Below are 17,908 nucleotides of genomic sequence, written 5' to 3'. Positions count from 1 at the left end.
AACGCTAAAGAAAGGCTTTGAGGGAGAAAGCAAATAGTAAGAGATGGAAATACGCACCAGGAGCCCTGGAAACCCATTTTCATGTAGCGAAATAGGCAAGACGTTTTTCTTATTATGTCAGTTTCTTTAAAATGGAATTATTGCACTCATATGGGAGAGGCAGGCAATCAGTTTAGAACAGTGAAGCCGGAGGCTCCTGCAGGCCACCCCCCCAAACCCATTAGATTCTATTTGTGAATATAAATACCCCCTTTCCTGGGATGTATCTGTTTCATTTGGGGAGGGAGAAAAGGAGAAGAAGCACCACGAAAAGATGTCTATCAGGATTCACGTGGAATTTTACGGAAGTATCCAATACTCCCCTAGGATTTTAGGCCCGCTGAGGCAGCCGTTTCCGACCTCACAGAAGCAGACAACAACTGGACGAAGTGCTCTCCTCTGCTGCAGACCAGATCCGGAGGAAGTGCTGGGGAGCGCTCTCTCTGGGCCCACTGCCTACTCTCTCCCTGTGGGGCAACCCACGCTCGTGCATGCACACACACAAGTGCCTTCGCTTTCTCACCTTTTGAATAAAATTTACTTTATTATGTCAGCACCTAGAATTCCTGTATTTGTGCATAACAAGAACCTGGAATAAAAATATATACACCCATTCCCCCATGTTAGTACTATGAATCTCTTGACACGTGAATTAAAAAAAAATGACAATAACACAAAGGCGTAGCAGGAAAAGGCAAACATTTACAGGCTATCCACGAAGTGGAATATTATTACTTGAAGACAGATTATAGGATAAACCTCACCCACCAAAATAACAAGAGTTGCAGATAATGAACTGAAACTGGCTGAGGATCGGCCCCCTGCCATTCTAATCCCTGAAGCCCAAGACTAACTTTGTCAAGTTAAATGATTCTGAGATATGATAATTATCTTGGATTGTTTGGGTGGGCCCTACATAATCACAAGGGACGCAATGAGAGAGAGGCAAGACTATTAAGAGTTCACAGGAGACGTGGAAGAGTTGCGTGAGCTAACGCGTGCAGGTCGTCTCTGCAGCTGAAGCACAGAAGGAATGGATTCTCCCCCGAAGCCTTGAGAAGGAGCGCGGCCTTGCTAAAGTTAATTTTAGATTTCTAATTTCTAGCACTCCCCGGCCAAGTATGTTCTCTGATCACAATGGAATCAAATTAAAAAATAATACCAGGGGGCCGGCACTGAAGTGAGGTGCGTTAACGCCCTGGCTGGAAGCGCCGGCATCCCATATGGGCGCCGGTTTGAGACCTGACTGCTCCACTTCTGATCCAGCTCTCTGCTATGGGCTGGGAAAGCAGTAGAAGACGGCCCGAGTCCTTGGGCCCCTGCATCCGTGCAGGAGACTCAGACGAAGCTCCTGGCTCCTAGCTTCAGAATGGTGCAGCTCCGGCCATTGCGGCCATCTGGGGAGTGAACCATCAGATGGAAAACTTCTCTCTCTCTCCACCTCTCCTTACTCTGTGTAACTCTTTCAAATAAATGAATAAATCTTAAAAAAAAAAAAATAATAATACCAGAGGCACCAGTGCTGTGGCATAGGTTAAGCCTCTGCCTGCAGCACCAACACCTCATATGTGTGTAGGTTCAAGTCTCAGTTTCTCCACTTCCAATCAGCTGTCTGTTAATGGCCTGGAAAAGCAGCAGCAGACGCCAAGTCCTCGGGCCCCTGAAGCCATACGGGAGACCCAGAAGGAGCTCCTGCTCCTGGCTTCAGCCTGGCCCAAGCCCGGCCATCACAGCCACTCGGGGAGTGAACCAGTGGAAGATCTCTTTCTCTCCTCTTTTTATCCCTGCCTTGCAACAACATAAATCTTAAAATAATAATAATAATAATAATAATAATACCAGAGGAGCCAGCGCCGTGGCTCACTTGGTTAATCCTCTGCCTGTGGTGCCAGTATCCCATATGGGCGCTGAGTTCTAGTCCTGGTTGCCTCTCTTCCAGTCCAGCTCTCTGCTGTGGCCTGGGAGTGCAGTGGAGGATGGCCCAAGTGCTTGGGCCCTGCACCCCATGGGAGACCAGGAGGAGGCACCTGGCTCCTGGCTTCGGATGGGTGCAGCACGGCACGCCGTCCGCAGTGGCTATTTGGGGGGTGAACCAACAGAAGGAAGACCTTTCTCTCTAACTCTGCCTATCAAAAAAGAAAAAGGAAAACTACCACACAGAGAAAGTGATATTTGTCTTTTTGCAGCAAGAGACAAAGCTTTCCTCTTTTATGGCTTAGTATAAATTTTTTTAAAAAATACCTCAATACTAAAAAAAAAAAATTTAGAAGATTTATTTATTTGAAAGTCAGAGATAGAGAGAGAAAGAAATCTTCCATCTTCAGCTTCACTTCCCAAATGGTCGAAATGGCCAGGGCAGGAAGGTGGAAGCCAGGAGCTTCTTCCAGGTCTCCCATGTCTGTGGCAGAGGCCCAGGCACTTGGGCCATCCTCCACTCTTCTCCCAGGCACAATTAGCACGGAGCTGATTGGAAATGGCACAGCTAGGACTCGAACCAGTGCCTATATGGGACGCTGGCATCATAGGTGGTGGTTTTAATCACTATGCCTAAACGCTGGACCCCCAAAAAACCATTTTAAAACATAAAAAGACTTGAAGAAACAATTCCCCAATGAAGATAAACAGATGGCAAATAAGCACATGAAAACAGGCCCAATATCATTATTCACTAGGAAAATGCAAATAAAAACCACAGTAAGTTACCACTCTATACTCAATCAATGGTTAAAAGCAAAGTGACTGACTACACCAAGTAGGAGTAAGTGTGCAGGGCAATCAGAACTCTCAGACACACCTGGTGGCACAGCCACCAGGTCAAACTGGGAGACTAAAAAGTGCGACACAGACCTCCCACAGGACCCAGATACTCTACTCCCAGGTCTTTCCTCAAAAAAACTCAAGTATATATCCACACAAACGCTTGCATGTGAATGTTCATAATAGCTTAAACAGTGAATGTGTAACAGCCAAAAAATGTAAAAACCCAGGTGGATAGATTCACAAATTTAGTATATCCATAGAAGTGAATACTATTCTGAAATAAAAGATGGTAACTATCTCAACACACATGGATCTCAAAATGTTATGCTAAGTAAATGACATCAGACCTAAAAAGAGTGCAAAATACATGATTCCATTAATATAAAATTCCAAAGAATGGAAAATAACCCATAGGGACAGAAAGCAAATCAGTGATCATTGGGAGAAAAGCGACGAATTTCAAAGGAAAAGGAGGGCTCTGGATGATGGGTGTTCATTGTCTTGAGTGTGGCGATGGTTTTGTGTAATAATACACATGCCGAAGCTCAGTCATCTGTATCCTTCCAACACGTACAGTTTACTGAGCATCACTTCCATAAAGCTGTGTGATAAACCTTCCATACGTATTAGATACTGTTGTTCACACATGAATCCTTTAAAACAGGAGAGAGAGGACTGTGGACAACTTATCTGAATGGGAACCCATCATGTATGAAGCTCTCTGCAGTCTACACTTGGAGGAAGGGGCAGGCACTTGGCCTGATGGTTAAGACACTGCTTGGGAAGCCCACATCCCAGATCAGAATGCCCGAGTTTGGGCCTGGCTCCATTCTGACCGCAGCTTCCTGGGAAGCAGGAGGCAATGGCTCAAGTACTGGGTCACTGCTGCCCACATGGGAGAACCAGATGGAGTTCCGGATGCCTGGTTTTGGCCTGGCCCAACCTCAGCTATTACAGGCATTTGTGGAATGACCCAGTGGATGGGAGGTATGTCTGTTGCTCTGCCTTTCTAATAAATAATAAATAGTTTAAAAAAAATAGAGAAAGAACCTATTAAGAGTTAAACTTCTTGGGGCTGGCGCTATGGCACCGCGGGTTAACACCCTGGCCTGAAGCGCCAGCATCCTAAATGGGTGCTGGTTCAAGACCGGCTGCTCCACTTCCGATCCAGCTCTCTGCTATGGCCTGGCAAAGTAGTAGAAGATGGCCCAAGTCCTTGGGCCCCTGCACCAGCAAGGGAGACCTAAAAGAAGCTCCTGGCTCCTGGCTTCGGATCGGTGCAGCTCCAGCCCTTGTGGCCAATTGGGGAGTGGACCATCGGATGGAAGACCTTTCTCTCTTTCTGCCTCTCCTCTCTCTGACTTTCAAATAAATAAATAAATCTTTAAAAAAAAATTAAACTTCTTTAAGGTGTCAGATAGTTTCCTCACTCGTCTCCAAGATATACACAGAAAACACTCAGCCATAAAAAAGCAAAAACTAAGGGAAAAACAAACCCAGAAATGCACACACGAAATGTTACAACATCACGGGATAAACGCTGGGCCTTGCGAGTTTGACCGGTTTCCCCGGCACTGGGGACTTTCCAGGGCTCCAATACACTCCAGCTTCCTCCTCAGCCTCTCTCCAGGTGAGCCGTCTCCTGAGCTCGGGAACCTAAGGCCCGGGGTCGGTAATTTAGCTGATTTATTCCTAAGTTCGAGTGCCAGGAGCCCAGTATCCACTGATCTTCATCGCAATCCTGAGCAAACCAAAGCCCAAAGGGACAAAGGCAGCTGCCCCGGGTCCCACGGCTAGCAGCAGAGCGTGCAGATACAGGCAGCCTGACGCCGATGCCCACGTCCTCCACCACAAAACCATGCTCTGTGATGGAGACAGTTTCCTCAGCTTTAGGATGCTGAGGGTGAAGCCTACCTGTGAGCGCCAGCTGTGCTCTCCCGGCTGTCTCATGACATGCCGTGAGAACGGAATTGAGCTACAAATGTCATAATTTCAGCTAGAAGACATTTTATAAATTATTACAATTTCTTTAAAAAGTCATTCTATTAGCTTAGAAATCACTAAAATGGAATCCTGAGAATAGATCGCTCTCCTGCCTTTCCTCCATTTATGATTAATTTAGGGTCTCTGAAAGAAAGTGGTTCTGCATATTGAAACACTCTCTACAGGAAAGAAGCGGATTTGACATGCTAGGCCCCACCATTTCTTTTTAAGGCAAATTCCTTTTCCTCAGATAAGACATTAAGAATTAATTCTGTCTCTTCTGAGAAGTCAAGCATACACTTGCTGTAATTTCCCTTGAAATTAGCCCTCACACTGAGGTTATAAAAACAAAAACTTCTCAATAATCAGAGCCACTCAACTCCTCACTTTCCAGACAGCTGACAAGGACACGATACATACCTTCACAGGGACAGCTAACGTTTTTGTTCCCAGGGTGAGACATGCAGAAATGCCTGCTATGTGCCAGGACTGTGTGATGTGGTACAGATACAGAAGGGAACAAAACAGACACAAATCCCTGCCCTCACGCCGCTTATATTCTGGTGGGGAGGGGGGTGAGTGACCACAAACAAATGGCAAGAACAAGTATGAGGTACAAAGGGCCTTCAGAAACTCCACCAAAAATACCTATTTTATTAAAAAAAAAAAAAACTATGCCTGAATTGTTTTTGGTTTTTTTAAAGATTTATTTACTTGTTTGAAAGGCAGAGATACAGAGAAAGGAGGAGAGAGGTAATCCATCCACTGGTTCACTCTCCAAACAGCCGCAATAGCCAGAGCTGAGCCAGGCCAAAGCCAGGAGCTTCTTCCAGGTCTCCTACATGGGTGCAGGGGCTCAAGGACATGGGCCATCCTCTGCTGCTTTCCCAGGCCATTAGCAGGGAGCTGGATGGGAAGAAGAGCAGCCGGGACTCTAACTGGTGCCCATACAGGATGCCAGCCCTAGAGGCGGAGGCTTAACTTTCTATACCACAGCACTGGCCCCCTCAAAAATCTGTTCTCACCAAAATAAACTTATCTTTTAAGTCCATTTTCCATGAGCTTTTTGCAGTATCCTCGAATAATAGTACATCAGATGATACAAATCTAATGAGACACAGAAAGGCAGAGGGTCAGGAGACGTGGAGAAGGTTAATTAGTCTGTTCTCAAAACATTTGAGTCCAGAACAGAGAGCAGAATGTGTACATTAAAATGGGGAATAGAAATTTGATTCACCCCCTCGCCTTGTCAGAGAGAATGCACAAAGTACATGGTGAAATTTGAAGTTTAAGAACTCTCTCCAAGGGCAAAAAAAAGTAGATGAGTATTCCCTATGCTCAGACAGGGCGAGATGAGTAAATCTGAAGGGAATTAGGCAGTGTTCTTCAGCTTCTCATCCTCTCATAATCTCACCAAAAATAACTATTCCCACTTCTGCCTCAAATGAGATATAGCCCTTAAAATACAAATTCAGTTCAAAGAAAATATTGCTATTAAATTCCACATTTGATCAAGATAAGGCACCGTATGACAATCTCAAAATAAAGTTAGAAATATGAAATTCTGAAAGTGCAGATTGGCAAAATTAGGTAAAGTGAAAAATTACATAATTTTAAAGCATAAAACTGGATAAAGCAAAATAAGAAAAAAAATAGGTTTCTTACAAAATTAGACACATGCATGCACATAGTCTTACATTTTGAAGCAAATTTTCTCCAACTGTTCCAATGGAAATGAAACATTTTTTCCATTAATACATATTCAAGTATTAGAACGTAATAATTTTAAGCCAACTTGTCCTCTTTACTGAAATAACAATGTGGGTAACCTTGTTATTCTATTATAGTCATATAATAAATTGCATCATTTGAGCCAATGGCCCAGGACTCTGAAGGTTGAGAATTACAGGGGAGTTGAACAAAGGCCTTGAGACATTAAGTGCTCCCTGTGCAGAATTCCCTTTGTGAGAACCCTGCTACAGTGTTCCCCGTGTGCCCCCCCATCCCCATCCTCCACGCTGCCCCTCAGTTGCATCCATGTGTTTTAGTTCATCCTTACACGGAGCTTCCTGTTGTCTTCACTGCCATCCTTTGAGAGGCAACCATTCCTTCAAATGCTTCCCGTGTTTTAAAGACGCAGGCACCCCTTCATTCGACCCTCATCTTCCATCAGTAAGTACAATGTACATGGTGACTCCTTCACTTACAAACTTACAAGAATGCTTAAGCTTAACAGCCGGTCTCTCTTAGGAGAGGGCCAGCCTATGTTTTCTCCATCTTCTGCTTGTGGAATGCTTTTCTGAATCTAAATGAAGTTCTAGCAGTCCTGCCAATGAGTCTCCACTGGCCATTACTTATCCTTTAGCTGTTTCTGAAGGAATGGGCTGTGACAGGCACAGCTGCTAGACTGCAGAATCAGAATCCCCAAGATGTGGTCAGGGGATCTGCAGTTCGAGGCGCGCCCACACAATTCTTGGGCACTGTGAGGTTTAAGAATTAAGCCTTAGAGATTGAAATTTGGCATTGAAGCACTCACCTGTAGTCCAGGAATAAACCGGGTGTCCTTTTCCACCACCAGAAGCTCAGCGACATTGGCATTGAGAATGGACCTTGTGATCCCGCCTGGCCCAGGGCCCACTTCGTATACATACGCATCTGTCAGGTTGCCAGCTTTCCTTACAATTTTATCTATGGAAAGGAAAGATTTAGTCATCTTGATTATCTCGGCAAAGCTCAGTATACAGACGTCAAAGAGAAAAATAATTTATTGTTGAATTCTACCAGGCCCGTAACAAAAACAGGATTGTCATGACAAATTCCCTTAACTTAAATTTAGCTAACATTGTACTTTCTGTGTGTTCTCCACCCAATCAACTCCTAAAAACAGACTACAGAAACATCCAACAGTTCTCTATAGCTGTTGAATATCACCTCAGATTTGAAAAGACTAGTTTCACCCTCAGAATTTTTCAACATCACTAGTTAAAAATCCAAGAGCAGAAACTGTTGGCACCCTCTAATTTTGGCTACGGACACATAACTGGTGATCAGTAAGGCAACAGCAACAAGCCACTTGCTTACAAGACTTAGAAATTTAGATTGTTGATTCTTTTTTTTTTTTAAAAGATTATTTTATTCATCAATTTGAAAGGCAGAGTTACAGACAGAGAGAGGTAGTTAAAGAGAGAAAGGTCTTCCGTCCACCGGTCCACTCCCCAAATGGCTGCAACCGGCGGAGCTGCACTGATCCGAAGCCAGGAGCCAGAAGCTTCCTCCTGGTCTCCCATGCGGGTGCAGGGCCCAAGCACTTGGGCCATCCTCCACTGCCTTCCCGGGCCACAGCAGAGAGCTGCAATGGAAGAGGAGCAACTGGAACTAGAACCAGCACCCATATGGGATGCTGGCACGATGGCCCCTGATTTTCAGGAAAAAAATTTAGCAGCAGTGTTTTTTTTAAGCATTGACAATATGCATGTTAATGAGAAAATTAATCTTTTAGTTAACTTCTTTAGAAGACCTACGGAAAAGTACTGGTGATTCAATGGAACCAATTATTCCTTCCAGAAAAACACAATGCATTGGGTTTCCAGAGGAGGAGAGATTAAAACCTAAACAGTGAGCCGTCCAGGACAGCGGGAAATCCAGCCCTGAAAACACAGCAGTATGCCATGTCTGGGCACTGATGCTGCCAAGCCTGTCTGTTATCAGTAATTTACCATCCTTTGTAGGTTTGAAGCCAAAAAGTGTCCCAACCATACAAAAAAAAGTTGTCTTTCGGCGGGGGTAGGAAGGGACCGACATTCTTTGCCCATCCGCTCTGGTGTTTCATATGCGTTCTCCCACCGAATGCTCACAACACATTCACCAAGAACTGCTAGCCCAACTTCAGTCTCCGAACCTTCAGTTTCCCTGTCTACTGTTTTATTTCTGCAAGGCCCCCTGGAAAACAAACGGGAGAGAAAGGACTCCACCTTCGGTCTAGATTCCAAAGCCAGATTCTATGTCGCTCAATGCCTCTTCGCGGGAAAAGGAGGGATAGTCAGTACTGCCAGCGTGAACTGAGTTCACCGTGTTCGTTTTTAAACGTGGAGACCGAGGACAGCAGGCAGGGGCTCTGTCTTCTAGTAACTTGGAATATGGCTATCGACCAGCAGGCAAGGCTGGTCCTAATGATTACTAACAGCAGAGTGTTACAGCCGGTACCACCTTCAGGCCCTTAAACCTGATTGCAAGGTGAGGAGGCTTCAGTGGAGTGAGGCTGACTCCCAGCGCAAGCAGTAAAGGCTCCATGTCCGAGCACACACACACCTTATTTATGTCTTGTGGGCTGGGCTTCATGACTGGGAAGTGAACTTCTGGGCGCGATTTACGGCTTTGCACGCCGGCGCGTGGCCAGAGCGCGACCCGGGGAAGCCTCGGATCCTACAGGCTGCAGCGTGAACCGGCGGGCCCGCACTGCAAACGGGAATGCAAGCGGCGGCTGACCCAATATATATGTTCTTACACATATCTGTCCAGTTCCATCAAGCCGCGCCCCGACCCCGACCCTCCCTCCCCGCGCTCGGCGTCCACACCGCCCGCCTCCACCCGCCTCGGCGCCGGCGGCACGCGGGCTCGCCGGGCCCCGGGACTCCGGGGTTTTCAGAGCCCGTGCCGGGCCTCGGAACCCGCCCGCGGGGTCTGCACCACCGCCCCCGGGGGCAGCGGGGCCACAACCCGGAAGCACTGAGATGCCGTGCACCTGTCAGCCGCAAGTCCAGGAGAAAGTTCTGGGACAGCTGCTTCACGGCTTGCAGCCTGAACAACTTAATAATTTCTCGAATCGTGGGCAACGGCGGGAGGCGGAAAGTGCTGAGCTTCCCGGAGGCAGCCATTAGCCCCGGCGGGCGCCCTCCGGCGTCCAACCCCCAGCCCCGCTCCAACAAGGCACCTGGCGGGGCGGAACCAGAGGGGCTGCGCCCGCCTCCGGGCCCGCCTCACTGGTCGAAGGAATCACGCCGGAAGCGACGACGGCGGACAGGAAATACCGGCGTCCTGAGGGCGCATGCGCCGCCTTCTGCTGAGCGCGGTGCAGGCTGGGAGCATGGTGGTTCCCGCACGTGAAGGAAGCCGCGGGGCCTTGTGGGCGTGGCTGCTACAGAGTGGGCGGTCCCGCGACTGGGAGGGCGAGGCGGGGCGTGGCCAGGGTCTCGGCAGGGCGGGAGGTGGAGGAGCTGAGGGACCCAGACGGCGTGGTGGTGAGGTTGTAACAGTCACTGGAAGGTGAATTCGACCTGGACAGGGCCGTGGTTTCAGCACAGCGGCCTAGAGGGAGCACCTGACTAGAGTGCGAGCCTTGGTCCTTCCGAAGGCGTCCAGCCGAGGAGCACCACCTCGTCTGTCTGTGTCCTTTTACCCTGAATTTGGCCTGAGGATGCCGCCGCACGGGAGCCCTTACTTCCGGGCCGCAGGCGAGCTTAGCAGGGCCCAGTAACTGAAACCTGGCTGGAAAGAGGCGTTAGCGGAGTCTGGGCGAGGACAGCGGAGGGTGGCCGGAGGGGTCAAAGAGGCGTTAGCGGAGTCTGGGCGAGGACAGCGGAGGGTGGCCGGAGGGGGTCAAAGAGGCGTTAGCGGAGTCTGGGCGAGGACAGCGGAGGGTGGCCGGAGGGGTCAAAGAGGCGTTAGCGGAGTGTGGGCCGAGGACAGCGGAGAGTGGCCGGAGGGGTCAAATCAGGCAGCCCCGGGCGTGATCGCTCGGCTTGTCCCTGGAGTCAGTCCCTTTCCTGGGTGTGGGTTGGCTTGAGGCCGTCTTGCTGGCTGGAGTCCGTTGAACCGGTTCTGGTGCCTGCCAGACTCTGGAGTTGTGGACAAAGGCTCGCCAGGGTCTCGTCTCGTACTCTTGCCTTTAGACTTTGGAAAGTGTGTGTGTATACATCCGGTAGTTGTTCTTGAGTCTTTCACTGAGTCTTATGAAATAAATGTTAAGGACTGTTAGTGTCAGTTTACAGCAAGTAATTAAAAGCTTAGAGAGGAGTTCACGAAGCTACAGCACTGTGGACTGCAGATCCGGTCCAAGTTCCCTGAAGTGTATGTGGCTTCTCTTTTAGGACTGCCTATGTAGTGAGTATTGGTTGTCACGAAGTTTCTTAGTGCCCCTTCTTGCTCCTAATTGTTGGAACTTCTCTTTCCCTTTCACTTGGCTTGAAAAGGACGTATGATAGGATTGTATTAATGATGGCTACCATAACCTTTTAAAAAGTACCAGGGTTTGCAACTGAGTACTTTGCAACTATTTTTTCATTAATTGTTATAGCTCGCAAATGGGGGTAGATTCTATGACTACTCCTTAAAAAAAAAAAAAAAAGAAAGGCTTACAGGGGCTCAGTAACTGCGTACTGCGCAGCTAATAAGTGCTGAAGTTAGGATTTGAATTCACAAACCTGCATCCATAGAAGGCTTTCAGAGCAGTGCTAGATTCTATTCCTACTCACTTCTAAAAATACAGTAAGGCTTACAGGTTCCTTAGTTTGCCCTGTACTGCCCAGCTAATACGGAATGGAGGTCAGACTTGAATCCACACCGTAAGTAGCATGCTTTTGAAGCACAGCGGTCCATGTAGAGAGGTCCGTTGGTCCGCCGAGGTGTTACATCCAGACACAAAGAGAAGGCTGGGTCATGACTTCTGTCCTTCCATTACGCCAGAGAAAACAACGAAGAGAAATAATATGATGGGAGAATGCTGCTCTTCTAGCCCTGTTTTTATTTGCAAATTGCTGAATTGATAACAAATGAATCTTAACAACTATGTCTCCAGTAGTAGGTTTTTGAAAAGTAGAAAAGCAAGTAATTCCAAGTGAGATGTAGAAATGAGGAGTTCGTTGACATTCCCATGGAAAACCCGGTCGCCGCCTCTGATAGCTGTCTCAGGACAGGCTGTGGATGCCGGGGTGATCGCCTGCCTTACTAGGTTCCTCCCGATGCCCCAAACTCAGAAACCTCTTGTTAGGGCTTCCATTCTTCCTCTAAAAGTTCCCCATCTTCTGCTTTAAACAGTGGGTCTAATCCTGTTGTTTTTAGTTGCCTGGAAGAGCTGCTTACAGCAGGATCAGTTGTACCGTGTAGGTCTGTTGGGAAGGCTCTCCTAACAGAACTTGACTTGCCAGCATTAGTGCGTACCGGCTTTCTCCTACCCAATCAATAAAACTCTCCTCAGACACTGATGACAAAAGCAGATTTGAGTCATATTCTCTGGCCTCTTACCGGCCAGAAATAAAGCATTTCTCAAAGAGAAGATTGCTTTTATGTGCGGTGGACCTACCTCATTCACTAACAGTGTGCAGTAGTCTGATCTATTTGTAGCACCTAGATTTAGAAAATAGGAGAGGCACACCCACGGAGGTTAGTATTTTGCCCAAAGTGACATCTTCATATAGATTCAAAGTCTAAACTCCTGATTCGGAGGTCTTACTGTTCACAACACGCTTTATCTGGGAAGGATTCGTTCGTAGTCCGCTTCACACTGGTCCTATGTGGATGAGATTATTATCTTACTGTGAAGAAATGGAGGCAATTTCATTTGGCTTTCCAAGAATCACTAAGAAAATTACAGGGAGAAGACAACCTGAGTTCTTTCTTTTCTGAGTTGTGATCTCATTGGTCACACAACTCAAGTTTCAGATTATTTTTAAGTAATTCAATTTGTTAATTGTATGATGTTTAATATATAGAAACATGAATTTTGGTATGAATGTAAGCTTACAATTTTCATGTGACTGGATAAAACACCATTACAATAAATATAAGTACAAAGTTACAAAACCAACATAGACAATCTTATTTTTTTATCCTTTTTTTTTTTTTTTTTTTTTTTTTTTTTTTTTTTTTTACAGGCAGAGTGGGTAGTGAGAGAGAGAGAGACAGAGAGAAAGGTCTTCCTTTGCCGTTGGTTCACCCTCCAGTGGCCGCCACGGCTGGCGCACTGCAGCTGGTGCACCGCGCTGATCTGAAGGCAGGAGCCAAGTGCTTCTCCTGGTCTCCCGTGGGGTGCAGGGCCCAAGCACTTGGGCCATCCTCCACTGCCCTCCCTGCCCACAGCAGAGAGCTGGCCTGGAAGAGGGGCAACTGGGATGGAATCCGGCGCCCCGACCGGGACTAGAACCTGGTGTGCCAGCGCCGCAAGGCAGAGGATTAGCCTAGTGAGCCGCGGTGCCAGCCTAGACAATCTTATTAACTTGCAACGACTAATGATATTAAATCAATATTCTTAATATACTGACAAGATTCTGAATTTGGAGTTCAGCTTATTAGTGCTATAGTATGCCAGGTAATGATTTAATGTTTTCAACACTTGTTTGTTTGTTTTTTTTGTATTCAAACTACTAACAAAGCTTTGTTAAAAATGTTTTCTGTTGTCACTTGTCCTATGCTTAGGAGAACATGGAAGCTGCCTGTTAAATCTGCCTAGGTCTACACCAGCTTGGAGTCGACTGAGGTTGAATCACTTGCCTTTAATGCTATCATGAATATCCATGTTGCATGATGGTTATAAGGAGGATATTCAGGTAGTTCAGATGTAACCACAAGAACAGCTAACATAACAAATACACTAAAATCCAAAGAGCCAAAGGACGTTCACATGGAGAATTTGTAGAGTCCTGAGAACACATCTCCAGATCTATCTTCAATAATCCACATTTGTGAGCTTGTGGCCTATGATTTACAAAGCAATGTTCTTTACTAATGATGCTGGGTCTGGAACTTAGATCTGTTGATACCACTGTGTGTGTGTCTATATATTTTTTTAAAACTTTATTCACAACCTTTTTTATTCCCTCATCTAACCAATAGACATGGTTAGCTTGAACCAAGGTAAGCTCAAATAGCCTCAAAATTCCTGTCATATTAGAGCATGACAGGACAAAAGCAGAAGTGAGGGCAGAGTTTAGTCTCAGTTCTTTTCAGAGACCAATCAGGTGTCCATGTACAGGTGACTCATTAAAAACCAATGGCAAGGCACCACCACTAGACATAGAGTGGCCAAGAGCACCCCACATGTGTCCCTCATACAGCCCGCCTCTTAGCCATGAAGGAGCGCTCCCCTTTGGGGGAAGTGGGTGGTCAATGTGTTATCATGGGAGATGGCAGTGCGAATTTTCTGTGGACTTTGATGGGGAGGTGACTTGCTCTCCAAATCTGGATGTAACAGCTTGTGAGAATTGTGTCACGGGAGACGGGAGGGGGCTGCCCCCTTAACAACGTCTTACAGGGTAATCACACAGGGCTCTCGCAGTACTTAACCCTGTGATTGTTCCCAATGCTTTTGTGCCCGTGCTCCCAAGCAGCGAGCAGGACTGGATGGAGCACCCTCCAGGCCCGGGCAGGAGGTGCCTCTCGGAGCAGTCACCCAGGAAGGGGTGAGGGGGCACTGGGAGATGCAGGGGACGGAAATCAGCTGAGATACTCCAGGCCGGCTCTGACTCGCTCCATCTCCTGTTGGAAGCTGTAGGCAAGGATACGTCTATATACAGTTTTTCAATTCGATTTCCTTTCTTAACCACCAACTTTAATTGTAAAAAAAAAAATTACTTCCTGCTTTCTCCAATTCCCTGTTCCCAGATGTCACTCCAAACTTCCATGCCGTATCTGGTTAATTGTCAGAATCTGACCAACAGCACATCGGGCAAGGGTGGGAGCATTCTGCTCCAGTTTTCTGGAAAGTGAGTGACTTTCTCCGCTAAGACCCGGAGTTAGGAAATCTTCCCTGATCTGCTGTGCTGGGAGACTCTTCTTCCAGGCACCTGAGCACCAAGCTGATTGAGCTGCTGCACGTCGCTGCCCACGGCCTCGGGCACTGGGTCCCGTGTGCAGTGCAGGCGGCCCATGGTGCCCACCTAGCCCCAGCCCAGCAGCGGCTGCAGAGCCACCACTGTGTGTTTTAACACTGATAGGAGATGAATAATTGTTGAACTGAATAAAAATTCCATCTTAGGAGAATCTCTCAAGTTTTTATTAGTTCTTGAGATCTAATTTTTGCCATCATAAATATCTGATCCCCAGTCTCTTAATTTGCAGAAAATTATGCATAACTTCTTGCAGAAGCCTATGAAATCAGCAGGGGGTGTTTTAGCAGTATATTTCACAGATTAATGCAAACAGCTTTTTCCCTAAAAAGAGAAGTATGCAGTTTCATCAGTTTTGAAGCTTTGAAGTATCTGCTTCACCCAGACACAGATTTTAATATGCTAAAATATTATAATTAAAACAGAAATTACTAACCCCACCTATCATTGAGGATGAAGCACTACAAATGATTCATACTAAACTATAATGCAGAATTCTAATTTGCATAAATCCCAGAATGACTATATGGGAAAATTACTTATTATTGTAATATTTATTTTAATGAAAATGCATCTGTGACTTTATTTGGTATAAGTCATTTAGTTTCTATTTATAGGAAAAGTGCTAATTCTAAGAGTGTCATTTTACAGTTCCCTAAAAAGAGACTTGAGAGCCACAAAGGGCAGTATCTTCCTGCCACATGGGAATTTTCAGAGAAAATTAAATGTGGCTTGGAATTGCCAAGTTGAACTTCATAAAATGGCTATTATGGTATCTAAAGTGCCCTTTTCTGATAGTATTTTATAATTCTGTGTAATGTGACTTGGTGCTCTAGAGAAATATTATAAGCTGCCTTTTGCATACATTTATTTGCATTTTTTAAAATGGCTTTTGGATGCTCACTGTTCACAAAGGAATCCAGTGACCTACCCAAAGGGAAGAAGAAAAACATGGTCATTCCGAGCAGATGGACCAAATGTTTATTCTGTGGGGATAGAAGCAAGGCAACTTATGGCATGCAACACAGGCTAATTGCCCGGGGGGACCATGCAGCAGTCACATTAATCTTTATAAATACACTGTTTATCACTATTCCAGGCAGTCTCTGAAAGCCTGCTTCCTGTCCCCAAAGATCTGTGAATGATTGTCAAACACCCTGATGAAGTGATGAGGACAGGTGAACTTTTTGACTTAGGGTGACTCTGGGCTTTTTCCTGCGCAGTAAACCATATCTTTTTGTGAATGAAGAAAAAGTCAGCATATGCTAACGACCTTGTAAAATATCAACGTGCACATTTAATTGGAACAAGTTAAAAAACTATGAATGTGAATATATTTGCAATAAGGTTTTCCCATACATTTGTTTAAAAAGATTTATCTGAAAGAGTTACAGAAAGAGAGAGAGACAGCGAGAGAGACCTTCCTTCTGCTAGTTCACTCCCCAGATGACTGTAATGGCTGTCATTGGGCTAGCCTGAAGCCAAGAACCAAGAGCTCCATCTGGGTCTACCAGAAGGGTGGCAGGGGGCCAAGCGCTCGGGTTGGACCCAAGCATCTTCCGCTGCTTTTCCCAGGCCACTGTCAGGGAGCTGGATCGGAAGTAGAGCAGCCAGAACACAAATCAGTGACCCTATGTGATGCTGGCATCCCAGGTAATGGTGTAATCTGTCATGCTACAATGCCAGCCCCCTTTCCCATGCATTTAAAGTGTGATATGAAGGCAAACTGTGAATGGGAGACTCTTGGGTTCAATGAATAAATGGGCCTGCCGGGGCATTTTGGAGGCAGCCTCAATCCCTTCTCAGCAGAATACTATGGGCAGGCTGGGAAATAAGGCTGTATCTGTTCCCTCTTGTTGTGTCCTTGGTCCTCTATCTTTGCCCATCCCTCACTCCCTGAACACCAACATGTAGGGCTAGGCCATAGTGTAGCAGCCTACTGGGGAGCGAACCAGTAGATAGGAGATTCTCTGTCTGTCTGTCTCTCTGTTAACTCTGCCTTTTGAATAAATAAATATGCCTTTTTAAAAAAAGCCTTAGTAATTGTGCAGTATGATATTTCAATGAATGTATATAACAAACTGATCAACTCAGGATGATTAACATTCCTCTCTCCTTGTCATTACTTCAATTCTCTCTCATGTGTTATTGTTAATACTATAGCGTAGTCATTTGAGCATGTTTCCTCCAAGGTTCCATTTGGGCTGAGACGCTCCCTCTCCATCTATGTCTGCTCCCTTCCTCTCCATCTATGTCTCTGTGGCTGGCCTACTCAGGGACAACGGTCTCGGTGTCTTAACAGTCAGAGAGGGTGCCACGGGTTGCTGGAATGGAGCAAGATGCTGGAGGCCCTCCACAGGGCAAACACTAACTCCTTTGTTGCTGATCTATGAGGGCTTCCAGGGGGTCCTCAGGGAGTGTCCAGTGCGGTCCAGCTTCCAGTGGAGGGTAGATGGGGAGCCTGGGAGTCTCTGTTTCTTGGACACTGGCCTGTGGCCTATTTCAATGTTATAAGAAGGGCCAGTGCTGTGGCATAGCGGGTAAGACCACCACCTGCAATGCTGCATCTCAAAAAGGCACCTCTTTGAGTTCTGGATGCCTCACTTATTTTTTTTAATTTCTAAAAAAGGTTTATTTATTTATTTAAAAGGCAGAGAGAGAGAGAGAGAGAAAGGGAGAGAGAGGGAAAAGGAGAAGGAGAGGAGAGAGAGGTTTTCCATATGATGGTTCACTCCTCAAATGGCTGCAGTGGCAGGAGCTGAGCTAATCCAAAGCCAGGAGCCAGGAGCCTCTTCCAGGTCTCCCATATGGGTGCAGGGAGCCAACCACTGGCCCATGTTCTACTGCTTTCCCAGGCCATAGCAGAAAGCTGGATTGGAAGTGGAGCAGCCAGGCCTCAAACGGGTGCCCATATGGAATACCGGCACTGCAGGTGGTGGCTTTACCTGCTGTGCCGTAGCACTGGCCCCTGCTTCACTTCTGATCCAGCTTCCTGCTAATGTGCCTGGGACAGCTGCAGAAGATAGCCCAGGTGCTTGGGCCCCTGTACCTATGTGGGAGAATTGGATAAAGCTTCTGGCTTCGGCCTGGCCTAGCCCTGGCCATTGCTACCATTTGGAGGAGAGAACCAACGTATGGAAGTTCTCTCTGTGTCTCCCTCTCTCTGTAACTCTGCCTTTCAAGTAAATAAAACAAATCTTAGGGGAAAAAATGTAGTAAGAAGTATGGGCATCCTGACACCTTCTCCCTAATACCAGTCCTGTTCCCACCCAAAGCACCACCTCTTCTGAGATTCTCTGTCTCGGTTC

The 17,908-nt window shown here is 46.5% G+C and overlaps 1 protein-coding gene and 1 pseudogene across 13 annotated transcripts in view; both read right to left on the bottom strand.

Annotated features, from left to right (window-relative positions):
* Positions 1-9,846, bottom strand: part of TFB1M (transcription factor B1, mitochondrial) — a 59,667-nt gene extending 49,821 nt beyond the window's left edge. For 2 of the 13 annotated variants that reach the window (XR_016233616.1, XM_002714950.6), the window contains exons 1-2: positions 9,524-9,825; positions 7,319-7,470 (exon numbers count right to left, since the gene is read on the bottom strand). Coding sequence is in view for 7 of the 13 variants with exons in the window: in XM_002714950.6 (XP_002714996.1) it covers positions 7,319-7,470; positions 9,524-9,656 (285 nt within the window). In the remaining 6 variants the exon portion in view is untranslated. Of the gene's footprint in view, positions 1-5,807; positions 5,890-7,318; positions 7,471-9,090; positions 9,238-9,523 lie in introns of all 13 variants that reach the window. The other 11 variants (XM_089332536.1, XM_089332538.1, XM_089332535.1 and 8 more) reach the window with 11 other exon arrangements.
* A 2,809-nt stretch (positions 9,847-12,655) lies between these two features.
* LOC149126413 (COMM domain-containing protein 7 pseudogene) lies at positions 12,656-17,531 on the bottom strand (annotated as a pseudogene).
* Between the last annotated feature and the right edge of the window lie 377 nt (positions 17,532-17,908).

Source organism: Oryctolagus cuniculus, chromosome 5, assembly GCF_051225735.1.
Source record: "Oryctolagus cuniculus isolate XC-2025 breed Fujian yellow rabbit chromosome 5, ASM5122573v1, whole genome shotgun sequence".
NCBI lineage: Eukaryota > Metazoa > Chordata > Mammalia > Lagomorpha > Leporidae > Oryctolagus > Oryctolagus cuniculus.
The sequence above is the reverse complement of the archived record's forward strand: the minus strand, read 5'-3'. Positions and strand labels throughout refer to the sequence as shown.